The 13,694-nt window shown below is 51.1% G+C and overlaps 5 protein-coding genes across 5 annotated transcripts; 2 read left to right on the top strand and 3 right to left on the bottom strand.

The window, feature by feature from the left end:
• Positions 1–652: 652 nt before the first annotated feature.
• On the top strand, positions 653–2,950 carry M430DRAFT_101721 (hypothetical protein; the record flags this gene model as incomplete). Its single annotated transcript, XM_024860737.1, has 6 exons — positions 653–951; positions 1,062–1,094; positions 1,147–1,284; positions 1,336–1,401; positions 1,454–1,941; positions 1,992–2,950. 6 exons carry the CDS (start codon positions 653–655, stop codon positions 2,948–2,950), a joined length of 1,983 nt encoding a protein of 660 aa, XP_024721120.1.
• Positions 2,951–3,665: 715 nt separating this feature from the next.
• Positions 3,666–5,184, bottom strand: M430DRAFT_19363 (hypothetical protein; the record flags this gene model as incomplete). The annotated part of the gene is made up of 5 exons (XM_024864060.1): positions 3,666–4,300; positions 4,402–4,512; positions 4,589–4,734; positions 4,825–4,957; positions 5,076–5,184. 5 exons carry the CDS (start codon positions 5,182–5,184, stop codon positions 3,666–3,668), a joined length of 1,134 nt encoding a protein of 377 aa, XP_024721119.1.
• Positions 5,185–5,506: 322 nt separating this feature from the next.
• M430DRAFT_140323 (hypothetical protein) lies at positions 5,507–7,282 on the bottom strand. The gene is made up of 2 exons (XM_024862659.1): positions 6,663–7,282; positions 5,507–6,608 (listed from the first exon to the last, which is right to left on the bottom strand). The coding sequence occupies exons 1-2, from the start codon at positions 7,217–7,219 to the stop codon at positions 5,549–5,551; spliced, it is 1,617 nt and encodes a 538-aa protein (XP_024721118.1). The 5' UTR covers positions 7,220–7,282; the 3' UTR covers positions 5,507–5,548.
• A 1,286-nt stretch (positions 7,283–8,568) lies between these two features.
• M430DRAFT_101449 (hypothetical protein) lies at positions 8,569–10,204 on the top strand (the record flags this gene model as incomplete). The annotated part of the gene is made up of 3 exons (XM_024860707.1): positions 8,569–9,279; positions 9,331–9,992; positions 10,063–10,204. 3 exons carry the CDS (start codon positions 8,569–8,571, stop codon positions 10,202–10,204), a joined length of 1,515 nt encoding a protein of 504 aa, XP_024721117.1.
• Positions 10,205–11,223: 1,019 nt separating this feature from the next.
• M430DRAFT_19360 (hypothetical protein) lies at positions 11,224–13,673 on the bottom strand (the record flags this gene model as incomplete). The annotated part of the gene is made up of 8 exons (XM_024864057.1): positions 11,224–11,290; positions 11,375–11,592; positions 11,644–11,720; positions 11,778–11,818; positions 11,875–12,387; positions 12,521–12,834; positions 13,114–13,289; positions 13,358–13,673. 8 exons carry the CDS (start codon positions 13,671–13,673, stop codon positions 11,224–11,226), a joined length of 1,722 nt encoding a protein of 573 aa, XP_024721116.1.
• Between the last annotated feature and the right edge of the window lie 21 nt (positions 13,674–13,694).

The following is a 13,694-nucleotide window of genomic DNA, read 5'->3' as shown; positions in this document are numbered from 1 at the left end:
CCCCAGGGCTTAGTTCCTCGGCTGAACCGGGGATTCTTAGGAATGTTTGAATAGGGATAGAGATTGGACGAACAGAGGTCGTAGAAAGCGTCCCGGCATTGGCATTTTTTGGGCGTCAAATCTTGCGCCAGTCAGTCAGCCAGGCCAGTTATAAGCATCGGGCGGTGCATTATGCATGTCTTCACAGGAAAAAAACTCACTTCACTCATCTCGTATGTTCGGATCTGGAGCTCTCTGATTTTTTTTTTTTACACTGCCTTTGTCACCGGTTCATGTGTAATTTTATGGTAGATAAAAACTTACCACTGTACATACCTAGTCGGATAGAAAAATCATCTTCAAGGCAGAACATAAAATGTGTAATTGTATGTGCAGATGTTGGAGTGTAGGTACTTGAGGTATATTGGATTGCTCTAGTATATGCAATATACCCATGTATATATATACCTTCAAGGAACAGACCCTCCCCTGATTGGTTTAATCCCAAAGCTATACCCCACAAACCGCTAAATAACTTAGCTATCAGCCCCGCGACAGCTCTTCACCACCTCCCAACTTTCACTCACAGGCCCGACGCACATTCAGCAAGCTCACTCAATCGACCGACCGACCATCCGCACGCGCGGTCCATGGCCACCATCCTCCCCCAAGAATGACGACGTCTCCCACCGCGCGCTACGCGCTGCCCGGCACGGCGCGCATCAAAAACTGGCGGCGTGAGCATCATTGCAGCGGCGCATCATCGCAAGACGGGGTCCGAACAGAGAGGGTGCGCAGCAGCACTGAGGGGACGCAGAAGAGTGCGAGTAGGCGCCACAGATGGTGGAGAGTGCGGTTGTTCAGGGGCATGGTGGGGGATGTGCGGAGACGTCTGCCGTATTATTGGAGTGATTGGTGGGATGCGTGGGATTATAGGGTCGTCCCGGCTACGGTTTATATGTATTTTGCTAAGTATGGGATATGATTTTCTTTGATAGGAGTGTGGTGGACTTGGGAAATTAATGGGGGAATGAAATAGTGATGGTTGATTGAGAATGGCTGCTGACTTGGGTGTAATGTAGTATCTTGCCTGCGTTGGCGTTCTCGTTGGATATGTATGTCCTTGGTGAAAGAAGACGAGGATGGGCAGAGGCTGACGGGTTGCAGGTTCACGAAAACGCATATGAGCTTTGGTGTGAATGAGGTGTTGCTTTCTTCGGTGTTGGGGTCTGTCGTCTTCGCGGTCTTTGCTGCGCAGCCCCTGGTCATCGTGGGCGTTACGGGTCCGATTACTGTCTTCAATTAGTGGGTTCTCTTGGTTGGGTTTAGAGATGGATGAGTGCTGACTGACAAAAGTACCGTTTATGATATTATGGTTCCGAATGGTGCGAATTATTTCTCTTTTATGGCTTTGATTGGACTGTGAGTCTCTAACCCCCTATTCTCCCAAAATTTCCGAACTGAAGTAGTGCAGGTGGTCCATGGCAATGCACTGGTTCCTAGCGATAACCAATGCGTGTAATGGCGTTAGATATGTGACGCGCTTCCCCTGCGATATCTTTGGCTTCTACGTCGCCTTCATCTACCTACAGAAGGGTATCCAAGTCCTCACCCGCCAAGGATCCGGCGAGGCTTTCTATCTCTCTATCATGGTCGCTCTGCTGGTGCTCGCGGTTGGCTACTTCTGCGGCGTCATTGGCACGAGTCCACTATTCCAGCACTACGTTCGGGTGTTCATCAAAGATTACGGTACGCCTCTCACAGTGGTCTTCTTCACAGGGTTTGTGCACATAGGGAAGATGAGAGACGTGTCTTTGAATGTGCTACCTACTAGCAAGGCTTTCTTTCCGACGAGCGATAGAGGATGGTTCATAGATTTCTGGCAAGTTAGGGTTTCGGATGTGTTCATCGCTATTCCCTTTGCCATACTGCTGACTATCCTGTTCTATTTCGACCATAACGGTACTCAACTCTTCCCGTCCCTCGCCTTGACTATAGCTAACAACACCAAGTCTCGTCCCTCATAGCTCAAGGAACGGAATTTCCTCTGCGGAAACCAGCCGGCTTCCACTGGGACTTCTTCCTCCTCGGTCTAACCACCGGCGTCGCCGGCCTTCTCGGCATCCCGTTCCCCAATGGGCTCATCCCCCAGGCGCCCTTCCATACCGACTCTCTCTGCGTGACAGAAGTCGTGGCAGACCCCAACGAAGACGGCGCCGCCAAGGGCCATGTCACCACACGCATCTCTCACGTCGTGGAACAGCGCGTCTCCAACCTCGCGCAGGGCCTCCTGACCCTCGGCACCATGAGCGGGCCCCTCCTCGTCGTGCTGCACCTGATCCCGCAAGCCGTGCTCGCCGGCCTCTTCTTCGTCATGGGCATGCAAGCGCTATCGTCCAACGGCATCACCCTCAAGCTCCTCTTCCTCCTGCGCGACCGGGCCCTGACCCCACCCTCCGACCCGCTGCGACGCATCCAGCGCCGCCCCGCCCTCTGGGCCTTCGTCATCATCCAGCTCCTCGGCTTCGGCGCCACCTTCGCCATCACGCAGACCATCGCCGCCGTCGGCTTCCCCATCATCATCTGCCTGCTCGTGCCCATCCGCACCTTCATCCTCCCGCGCTTCTTCACCCCGGACGAGCTGCGCATCCTCGACGCCCCGACCGCCAGCCCCTTCACGATGATCAGCGTCGGGGGCAATTTCGGCGAGGGCTCGGAAGAGAGTCTGGATGCGGACCCAGGGCGCTCGGGCGAGGAGACGGCCATCCAGAGCACGAGTGAGAGGGAGAGTGATGGGGTCCGGGTCGGCGATCTGGCGGAGAGGGGGGAGGGCCCTGGCACGGGGTCAAACACGCATCGCAGGGAGAGTTGGAGAGCGGAGGGGAGGAGCGGGATGTGGGGCGAGGGAGAGTCCATCGAGATGCAGAATCCGGGCATGAACAGGAGGGGTGTAAGTCGACAGTCCAAGTGAGCTCACTTACGTCCATCACTCAAATCATCCTTCGCCTCACATCCCATCCCCAGCCTCATGCAAAATAAGAAATCCCGATCATCCATACCCGGGATACCTCGCTTCAAACTTGGTCATAGAGGATTCTCCCTTTAATATCCAGATAGTTGTATATATATATGTACACACCGGATGGATCTTTCATCACATATAGATCCATCTATAAAGGCAACCAAACCCGCTCCTTATTCCTTCCCCACCACCGTCCATCACTAGGTATCAACACATCTATCTATCTTCATCACCGCAATCATACAATACAGAATCCAATTCCAAAGAATCGATTCGCTATATATCTCGCCCAGGACTTCCCGGGAGGGAATAGAGAGAAGATTAGGAAAGAAGGAAGGAAAGATGGGAGTTGTGGGCGTCTGTGTGTGGATCTGGATTTTTGTGGGGGGAAGGGGGGGGAAGAGAAAGATAAAGGGGATTAGGAGATTTGATACATGATGTAAGGAAGGAAGATATAGATAGATGTTCCACAAAGGCTATATCAATCAGTGTTAGATCTGAATTGATGCATTTTCCATACTTTGAAAGATCCAAGTACGGGGCGGGTTTTGTTGTTGTGATTATATATATATATATATAAAACTTTCCATTACATATCCATCGCTACCATACCTTACTTACTACCCCCCTACCCCTTCCTCTCCCCACCACGCACCCACACCTATCAAAGTTTACTCCCAATCCACGATTTAATCTTCTTAGCCTGGACGCCCTCATCCATCTCTGTATACCCAAAGCCCAAATCCAGCGAACTCTGATCATGATACTCACCCCTCGCAACCAGCCTCTTCACCCTCTGGTCACCCAACGCCAGTCTAAGTTTCTCATCCAGTGCTCTGATAGAATCAATCAGAACCTCGTCTTCGCCAGCAACGATCAGGATCTCATCGATTGGCATATCAGACCACCAAGATTCCGGCGCGGAGAGGGGCTCGTTGTAATAATCGGGGGGTTGGTGAGAGAGGAATGATGTAGAGAAGGAGTGCAGTGCGGTGGGTGTGAGACTGTCTTTGTAGGCGTTGCTGAGGAAGGAGGGGGTCTGCGTGTTGAAGGATACCCAGGGCGAGATGAGGACGGCGCCGCGGAGAGGGGCGGATAGTGTGATGGCCGGGATGCGGAGAGTCGTGGAGGGGTGTGGGTGTGAGAGGTGCGAGAGTAAAGAGAGAACGAGATTTGCACCGGCTGAGTCGCCGCTTAGGAGAATGTTCTGCGGTCGGTAGTTCAGGTTCAAAAGTACGTGGTTGAGCAGCGCGGATGCTTGTTGGAGTTGTCGCGGATAGGGACGGCCCGGGGCGAGATCTGGGTTGGTTGGTGTTTGTGTTAGTTGGGCGATTATTGAGGAGGAGTGAAAGAGGGAGGGGGGGGGGGGGGGGGGGTGGTTTTCAGGTTAGGTAGAGTACCGTAGGAGAGCATTAGTACGGCTATGTCCTTGCCCTGGGCTTTCAGTGTATCGACGATTTGAAACATGAATTCGAACATTGCCGTGGAAGCGGGCACCACGTATCCCCCTCCTATTATTTTCCGGGCGTCAGTAATCATGATTGATTTGATCCCCTTAGGGTTCAGGAGGGGATAAATAAGACGGACCGTGGAAATTCAGAACCAGTTTCTCGGCTTTGCTGCTCCCGATCCAATGCGCTCGAGTGCCATCCTCTAATATCTCACTGTTGGGAGTAAAGTTTCGCTTCTTGCATACTGCTATATACGCATCGTCTGTTGGCGGCGTCATATAACTGTAAGCTGCATCATCAGTCCTTGCTTGCTTGCATTTTCTCTCTCTTTCTTATTAGATTCCAGAAGTTAAAAAAAAAGAAAAAACCCACTGCTGCTGTCTCGCCGTCGTTCTCCTCGTGATGGTCCTCAGAAACGTGAGATTCACATATCGATAATAAGACGACGGTCTCTGGCTCTTGGGTCTGAAGACCCCTGTGAAGATTGCCGCAAATGCATTCGCCCCTATATATTCCCGGAGTCAAAAAAAAAATCCATATATATCAATATATATATATACTCCCACGATTCCGCTGTGTGCTCTCTCTCTCTCTCTCTGGACCCAAGGGAGGACAGGACGTACATGAAACTGCAACGGCAGGGAGTAAATCCAACTTCTCGAAGATCGATAGATCTGCAGCAGTGGCTTTCTGGGACGCGTAGGAAGAGGACTGCGTCACGCTTTGAGACATTATGGCGCTTTGGTTATCTTGTTAGGAGACTGGGAATGGGGACATCGAGGGGAGGAAATGGATAATGAAGTTAAGGGCGGCCGAGGTAGTAAATCGAGAGCTTCGCCAATTGCTGGGGATCGTGTTACCCCGCAATATACAAATGCAAAGCGGGAGATCCGGAGAGGTGCGGAGAAAGAAGTGGGAGATCCGGGGAGGAAACCGGGGGAAGACAGCGGAGTAGAGCAACGGCAAAGAGGAAGGCCGACAGAACCTATCAAAGTCATCCAATCGGACTCCCGCATTGAATCTATGCAACAGCCTGCCATCTGTGAATGAATGAAGCCGAAAGTTTGCTTGCGATTGAGGATCTTACTCTGCCTATCTACCGCTGAAGTTTCTGCATTCCCCTTTTCCGCTTCCCTCCTACCTCTCGACCCTCCTCAATCTCCAACAAGGCTTCTCGTTTCTTCTCTCCCACCAACTTCAATGCTTCGCGAATAACTCTGGTCTCCAGGTTGATGCCCTCTTCTTGCCATGCTTCCATCTGTCTCCCTACTCTTGCCTCGACCGCTTGAACGAGCTGCACGTCTCTCTGTCCCACGAAGGTGACTGCTTCACCCTTCCTCCCGGCTCTGGCCGTTCGTCCAACTCGATGAATGTAATCATCTGGATCCCTCGGTATGTCGTAATTGACCACCAGTCCCACCTCGGGAATATCGAGACCTCGTGCAGCCACGTCGGTCGCAACGAGAATCCGTGCGGCTGAGGCTCGGAATCGCCCAAGATTATCGATCCTCTGCCGTTGTGGGAGTTTGGAGTGTAAGGCCGTGACTCGATGTTCCAGAAGGCGCAAGAGATGCGTTAGATAGTCGGCCGTTGCTGTGCGATTGCAGAAGATTATGACAGATTTAGGGAGGTTCGTGGGCGTCAGGAGGAACATGTGGAGGTAGTGTTCCCTGTGCGTAACTGGTACTTGGAGATACATTTGCTTTAGAGAAGGTGGTATCGCTAGAGTCTCGGTGTCGACTTCGCAGATGAAGACTGGTGGTTTTCCCGGGGTTTGAGGCATCTCTTTCAAGGCACGAACTTCGGGAGTAACGGTGGCCGTGAATAGGAGCGTCTGGCGCTTCGAGGGTGGAGGAAGTACAGACAGACATTCTTCAACATCTGGTAACATGCTGCCAACACTCCCACTTGCTAATAATCGATCCGCCTCATCAAGGACAACCATGCGCGCTCGTCGCAGACCACAAATGGTATCCTCCCCTGATGTCCGTATATGATCCGCCAATCGACCAGGAGTCGCAATCACAATATGCGGGCGCTGAGCAAGGGCCGTTGCTTGTGGTCGCATATCTGAACCACCAGTGATGAGAACCGCCTTGAGTGACTGAGGAGCCGAGATGGCCTTGAATTGCTCGTAAATCTGCAGTGCCAGTTCCCTAAAAAAACATGTTAGTCGCAGGACTCTCTGTCATCGCCATGGAATTCCATACCTCGTAGGCGTCAGCACCAAGGCAAATATGCCAAAAGGATCCACAGCCCATTGTTGCAAGATGGGGACAGCGAAAGCGACCGTCTTTCCTGAACCCGTCCTACTCCCTCCAATGCAATCCCTCCCCTTTAGTATTTCTGGAATGCAGTGCTTTTGAATGCCCGTCGGTCTTTTTATAGCCATGGCCCCCAAGGAGCCCACCAGCCATGGTTTGACCCCGAGGGCTGCGAAGCTGGTTTGGGGATCGGTCGGAGCCAGTACTGCTCCATTGTTGCTATGTGCAGTATTGTTGGCTTCCTTAGGCTGGGTCTTTTGCTGTACCCGTGAGGCACGAGACGGGACAGAGAGTTTCGGAACAAAAGGTTCGTCATCATCGTCGTCTATAGGAGATATTCTTCTTCGTTTTCGCGAGGCCAGGGAATCGAGAGAGTCGGAATCGGAACCAGAAGCCTCGCCCGTTGATTCTGCTTCAGAAGACGAAGGATCGGACGAATCCGAAGCTTCATCTGAAGGCTGCTTGGGCGGCAGAGGCCTCGCCTGGGTCTTCTGTGCCGCCATGAGGATTTGTGAGTGGTGGTCGTGGCTAAATTTGTCAATATTTCAATTTTTTTTACTGCCCTTCTCGTGAAGGTGAAATTTCATCGCAGTACCGCCGCATGTTCGCTTTGCCGCGCGCAAAACGGCGCTGCGGAAGAGGGTCCCGCCTGGAAGCGGGCGAGCAGACCACTCAGAGGGCGGCAGGTGGGCAAGCATCAGAGGTCGAGATACATGCGGTTCAATATGGACATCAATGCGAGGGTTAATATGATAAATAAATGAATAATTAAATAAATGTTAATATGATATGAATTATTCCAGTCCTGTCAGTCGCAAGATACGCAGGTCATATTGTGTAGGACGACAAGAGGCGAACACCGCCACCCATTATGACCTGGTCATGTACAGTCGATGTACCATATACGGCAAGCAATGCAGATATAAATATGAATATAAATATAAATAATATAAATACAAATACAATATCAAATGCCCTTGTCAATGATAACAAATCCTCAATCCAAATCCAAATCCACATCCAAAATCTCAAATCGCCCAACTGCGTGTCAGAAAGGCTTTGTGTCGTAAGCCGGCGGCAAACAGCGTCTTCGCAGGGATGTGACTGGCCATCGTCCCCCTCTCCCCCCCGTCTTCGTCTGCTTCAATGCCCCGTGTCCGTCAGAGGCAGTTGATCGCCCTGTATCATCGCGCATCATTCAACATCCTTTCTTCTTCTTCTTCTTCTTCTTCTTCTCGTCCTCCTCCTCCTCCTCTTCATCTTCATCTTCACATTCTTCTCATTCTCATTCTCTCTCTTTCTCCCTCTCCATCTCCCTCTCTCAGACCTGACTGTCATTCGCTCCTCCTCTCTCCCCCCCGCGCGCTCTCTCACCACCTCCACTTCCTCTCGCTATTGCATCTCGTACCCCTCGTACCGCTCCACGAACCCATCCTGACCCGCCCACGATAAGCTTGGACCAGAGGAACAACGCTCGTGTGGGAACAGAACTTGCAGAACAGATCCTGCGAATACTGGCAGCTGATACACCGCCTCCAACCCATCTACAAATAGGCCAGCAGTGCTGAGACTCTCCCACTGTTGGTTGTACCATCGACGGCCTGTCTGGTCACAACTCTACCCTGATTACAACGCCAGGACGGTCTGCTACAGCGGGCGACCGCCGATGCTAGATCACACATCTACATCAGAACAATCCTCCCACGGTTCTGCCGTTGGACCTCACCCTGTATGGCACCTCTCTTGTCTGCTTTCCGGGTCTCTACCCCACTCGCCAGCTTGGATGCCTTGAATGAGTAATGCTAACGTCGCGAAGCCTTCAAACACCATAGATCCAAATCCCCAGCCTAAGATGTCTTCCCCAGCTCCATTGCTGCGTCCGCCAATTCCGGGCAACCGACAAAACGGTGGCCCCAAAGCTCCCAGGCTCGGTCTTGCCATCCCACCTTCACCAAATGCCAAACCTGCTCACCCCCCGCCACTCTCCCTGCAGATGCCGAGCCAAGCGCCTTCGAGACCATCTCTGCCTAGATTGCAGTTAGCCACGCCGATGGGAAGCAACCAAACTCCCTACGAGCAAGCGGGTCTACAGAACGGGCGTCCAACTCTACAAACCAACGCCAATCAGTCCGCGAGTGGAGGGAGCGAGAGTAGTGCTGCACATTCACGGTCTGGCAGCTTTGGTCCTTTGGATGGAAGGGTGAGCGGGCCAACGTCTGCTGGTTCACAATATTCAGCGTTGTCTTTCGCCTCGCAGTATGGACTGCGGCAACCACAGGGGACACCAGATCCTGCATCTGCTGTGGGATCTATGTACTCTGAACGGAGTGAGGCTGGTGGTGTTGGAATGGAGCGAGATGGTAGTATGAACGGTCTCGAAGCATTCGACAAACTCAGCCTAGAGAGAGGCAGGACGTTGGACGTGGAAGAACTGGACGACGAAGGGTGGAAAGTAGCAAGCATGGAGAAACGGATTGAAGAGTTAGGCAGCTTAGGAGAAGGTGCCGGTGGAGCCGTGACACGATGCATGCTGAAAGGCGGGAAGACCGTGTTTGCGCTTAAGGTAAGTTCTACCTATGCTACATATTTGAGCCCGATTAACCTATCTCCGCAGATAATCACCACGAACCCTGACCCAGATGTCAAGAAGCAGATTCTCCGAGAACTGGGGTTCAATAAGAACTGCGCCAGTGAGCATATCTGCCGATATTACGGCGCTTTCGTGGAGCCATCCACAGCCACCATCAGCATCGCCATGGAGTTCTGCGAGGGAGGATCCTTGGACTCCATCTACCGAGAAGTCAAGAAACTCGGTGGCCGAACAGGGGAGAAAGTCCTTGGGAAAGTCGCCGAGGGAGTATTGAATGGCTTGACCTATCTCCACAGCAAGAAGATCATCCACCGAGACATCAAGCCCAGCAACATCCTGCTGTGCCGAAACGGCCAAGTTAAGCTCTGTGATTTCGGGGTCAGCGGTGAGTTCGGAACCAAAGGGGACGCAAATACCTTTATCGGGACGTCGTACTACATGGCTCCCGAACGGATCACCGGGCAGTCGTACACCATCACATCCGACGTGTGGAGTACCGGCGTCACCCTTCTCGAAGTCGCGCAGCATCGATTCCCCTTCCCTGCCGACGGCACAGAGATGCAACCCCGGGCCGGCCTGATCGACCTCTTAACTTATATTGTGCGCCAACCGATCCCGAAACTGAAAGACGAGCCCGAAGCAGGCATTAAATGGAGTGATAACTTCAAGTATTTTATTGAGTGTTGGTACGTTGTTTTCACCCTTGTCTCTTTAGACTCCTATATTTGTGAATCGCAACTGACAGATGCATCACAGTCTGGAGAAGGAGCCCTCTCGCCGTGCTTCGCCCTGGCGCATGCTCGAACACCCCTGGATGGTCGAGATGCGCGCGAAGCGCGTCAACATGGCGCACTTCCTGGCTACCGTCTGGGGCTGGGACGAAACTTCCAAGGCGTGATTTGACGCTTGATCTCATCTATCACTCAATCACCTCTTCTCAGCCCACACCTACCCTCTTACTACCCAAACTCCCCAAAACTTCATTATAGCCTACCAGGGGCAGGGTTCCCAGGAGGCGCAACATGCATACATACGAACACGCAATATACGAACAAACGAACAAACGAACAAACCATCTTTATCTATCTCTTCGCACAGCTCCAAATCACATCAGGCATTATCTCCACGCATAGCCAGTGGAACGGCGTTCAGGAATCAGGATTCAACTCTTTTTCTTTGGAGGGCAAGCCCGGGCTGGAACTGAGGGAGGATGGAAGGCCGTTGATTGCATGCATGGGAGGGAATGTTCTAAGAATTCGAATTCGCTGCGCATACCGTATACATACATACATACATGCATACATCCCCCTTCCTGTCTCGTGTCGGATTGCTGTGTGTGTGTTCTCCCGTCTCTGTTGTGATGATGTTGATGATGATGATATCTTACGACTTGAAGAAGCTTTTATATTGCATATATCGCATATACCAAGAGGAAATTAAAGAATGAAATGAAAATCAAGATGATTTAACCTCCTGTGCTGTGAGTGCTCGTCTCGAAGCTGTGCCACCTTCTTAAGGAGGAAGGGAGGAAACCTCTGGTTTAAGTCTCAGTCTCAGTCTTTGAATTTGAATTCACGGCTATGAAGTAGAGAATCCTTTTGTTTTTTTATGCAGTTGTGTTCATCGATTGATGTAGCTGAGGTTATTCGCGTGTCGTCCCAGATCATGGGGGAACAAAGTACTAGCAACACATACATCCATGTAGCAAACCATCCATGTAAAAAAGAAAAAGCAACTGTTACGCCAGCTCCATCGTTTCCAGACCATCGCAAACGCCATCATTCCCACCAGGTCCATATTATCATCATCATCATCATCAAATTCAGAAACGCCTATGACTATGATGAGTCGATAAGGAGAAGAAGACGTGACATGATGTGATCAAGATTCAAGATCAGGATGTACAATAAGGTAGGCTTAGGGAGATGAATGGAAGGGCTGAAGCTTATCCATCATATCCGTCAGCTTACCAGCGAGATCGAATCTGAAATGCCGTTCGTTCATTAGTAAACTTCCACGAATCCGAAGATTCAAAAAGGGGGGGGAGGGACGGGACAGGACATCGTACCTGAGGTTTCTCTCCCACTGGTTTCGTTGCTCTTTAACATTACCATGACGTGCCATGGCGTCGTACATGGATTCGGTCATCTCCTGTCGAGATCCGTCGAGGAGCAGGTCTCCAAGGCGTGGCTGACGGGGCTTCCGGCCGGTCACGATGTGAAGGTTCAAAAAATAGGTTCCTGATTCGAGGGCTTCGAGTTCTAGCTTGGGCAGTGTCTGGAGGAGCTGTTCCAAAGGTTAGTAATCGTTCAAGCTAGATTATCTCGACGTACTTACTCTTGGGATCTCGTCTTCCATTGAGGTCTTCCAAAGGATGAGGTCCTTGAGAAGTTGTCCGGAACGACTAGTGCCTCCTTATCACCAAATTAGCTCTTGTCATGCCCGTTTGAACGAGAAGAAAGAGTACCCACCAACAGGAAGTTTAACAATGACTTGCTTGACATCCCAGAAACTACAGAAGTTTGATCAGTGGCTACGCATTTTTCTCGTCTGGGAGGAAGGACTTACCCAGCGCCTTCGACCCAGGACTTGAGGTTAGCAGCTGGAACGCCATCTTGTGGATGAAGACTAGCTTTGATACGCTCGTCAATGCGAGCTGTCCAACCCGGAACATCTGTTGCAAGCTCTTCATCAAGGGGAGCCTTGAACCGGTCTGCGATATTATCAGTCCAATCAGTCATGGCACGGCTGGTGTGATCATCGGTGTGATCCTCTTGACTAGGGCCTCCGTCGGAGGACTTGGCCTTCCGCGGTCTTGGATCGACCTCCAGAAACTCGACAACGCCGTCAGGCTGAAGAATCAAACGAACATCCTCTAAGAAGGCTCTGAAACTATTGACCTTGGCAAAGATATTGCTACCACGAACAATACCGTAGAGGTTGTGTGGGATTGGATTCTCATGGGTCAAAAGACTATTGATGGATCGGACCGTGAACTCGGGATTGTCCTGGCTGGCATGAACGCGGCTGAAGTAGTCTCCTGGAGATTTATCATCAGAAAGTTTACCATCCATGAAGTCCCTACCACGAGGTTAGCACAATGCTGAGGATCAGTGTAATGACTGCCCCCAAAGCTAGTAGTGTCTCTCCAGGGACGAAAACTCTCTATTGAATCACTGGTACGAGTAGCCAATTGTAAAATGGAGCTTCTTACTTGATTTCAATATCCGTGTGGTCTTTGGTCCAACGAGCAACGTCATCAACACCCTCGACAATCCAGTCCGGATGCTGCTTCTTCATCGTGAAGCACCATTCGCCAGTATCACAACCAACGTCAAGCACTCTCGGAAGGCCGCCATACACAGCAACCTTGAACCCGTCTGGAGTGTTGTCGTTTGATCTCGAAGAAATTGGCTTGAACTCCCAAGATATCAATCGCTCACTGATGGTCAATGCCTTATCATTCACGGCGAGGGATGATTTGTCATTCAACAATGCAGCAATGATGTCGTCCGTCTTGCGCTTGTACTATTGAATCAAGAAGTCAGCATACCGATGTTTCGTATGAGTAGAGAGATCGAGGCTAGTTGGTAAGAGGGGTTGAGAATATGTAGACTCCGAATTCTTGGAAGGAAAGAAGACACATTTGGGAGTACGTCGCGGTGATCAACTGTAGAGACCATGTGTAGAAGACGTTAAATCAGATTACTATGAAGCAGTAAAGGTGCAAGACGCAGTAAAGTTGCAAGAAGCAGCGATTCCACGAAATCGATTGTAGAATCCTCAAAGAGATCGAATAGAACTTACATGGTGTTGCCAATTGACGTGAATCAGCTTAATCATATGAGTGATCCCCATCACATTGGAGTCGATGGGTGTGTCAAGCTTGTCAGCCTCAACCAGGATACCAAGCTCGTTGTAGATCATCTTGCCCTTGAGGCTACCCATCTTGGACTCGGTTGCTTTGGAGCCTTCCGACTCAACTGGTAAGTTCTCAGAGTTAGCTTGGGTCAATGATTCAAGAGAAAGAAAGTGGAGATCAGACGCGCACCTGCAGGAGAATTAGAAGGTGAGGAGCTTCGAGATGGTGTTGTTGACGCGCCGTCGAGGTTATCTGGCGTGCCAATGGGACGATACAGCTTGGAGGGTTTGGGGAGTGGAATTCCAGAGATACGAGGATTAAGAGGACAGTCTGCGAGAGTACACCAGGCCAAGGGAAGGTCCTCGGGTCTGACTTTGTATGTGCCACCTTCGGGTTTGAGGAATAGGAAATCCCTGGTGTCGTCCTTGCTGGGAGGATGTTGATGAAAGTCGGGCTTGGGAGGAGGATATTCGTGGCGAGAAGGTTTGTAGGTCTCGTCGTCCATCTTGACTATGATGGGGGAATG

The sequence above is a fragment of the Amorphotheca resinae genome (genome assembly GCF_003019875.1).
Source record: "Amorphotheca resinae ATCC 22711 unplaced genomic scaffold M430scaffold_6, whole genome shotgun sequence".
Lineage (NCBI taxonomy): Eukaryota > Fungi > Ascomycota > Leotiomycetes > Helotiales > Amorphothecaceae > Amorphotheca > Amorphotheca resinae.
Note: the sequence above shows the minus strand (reverse complement) of the source record. Positions and strands in the feature narration are given on the sequence as shown.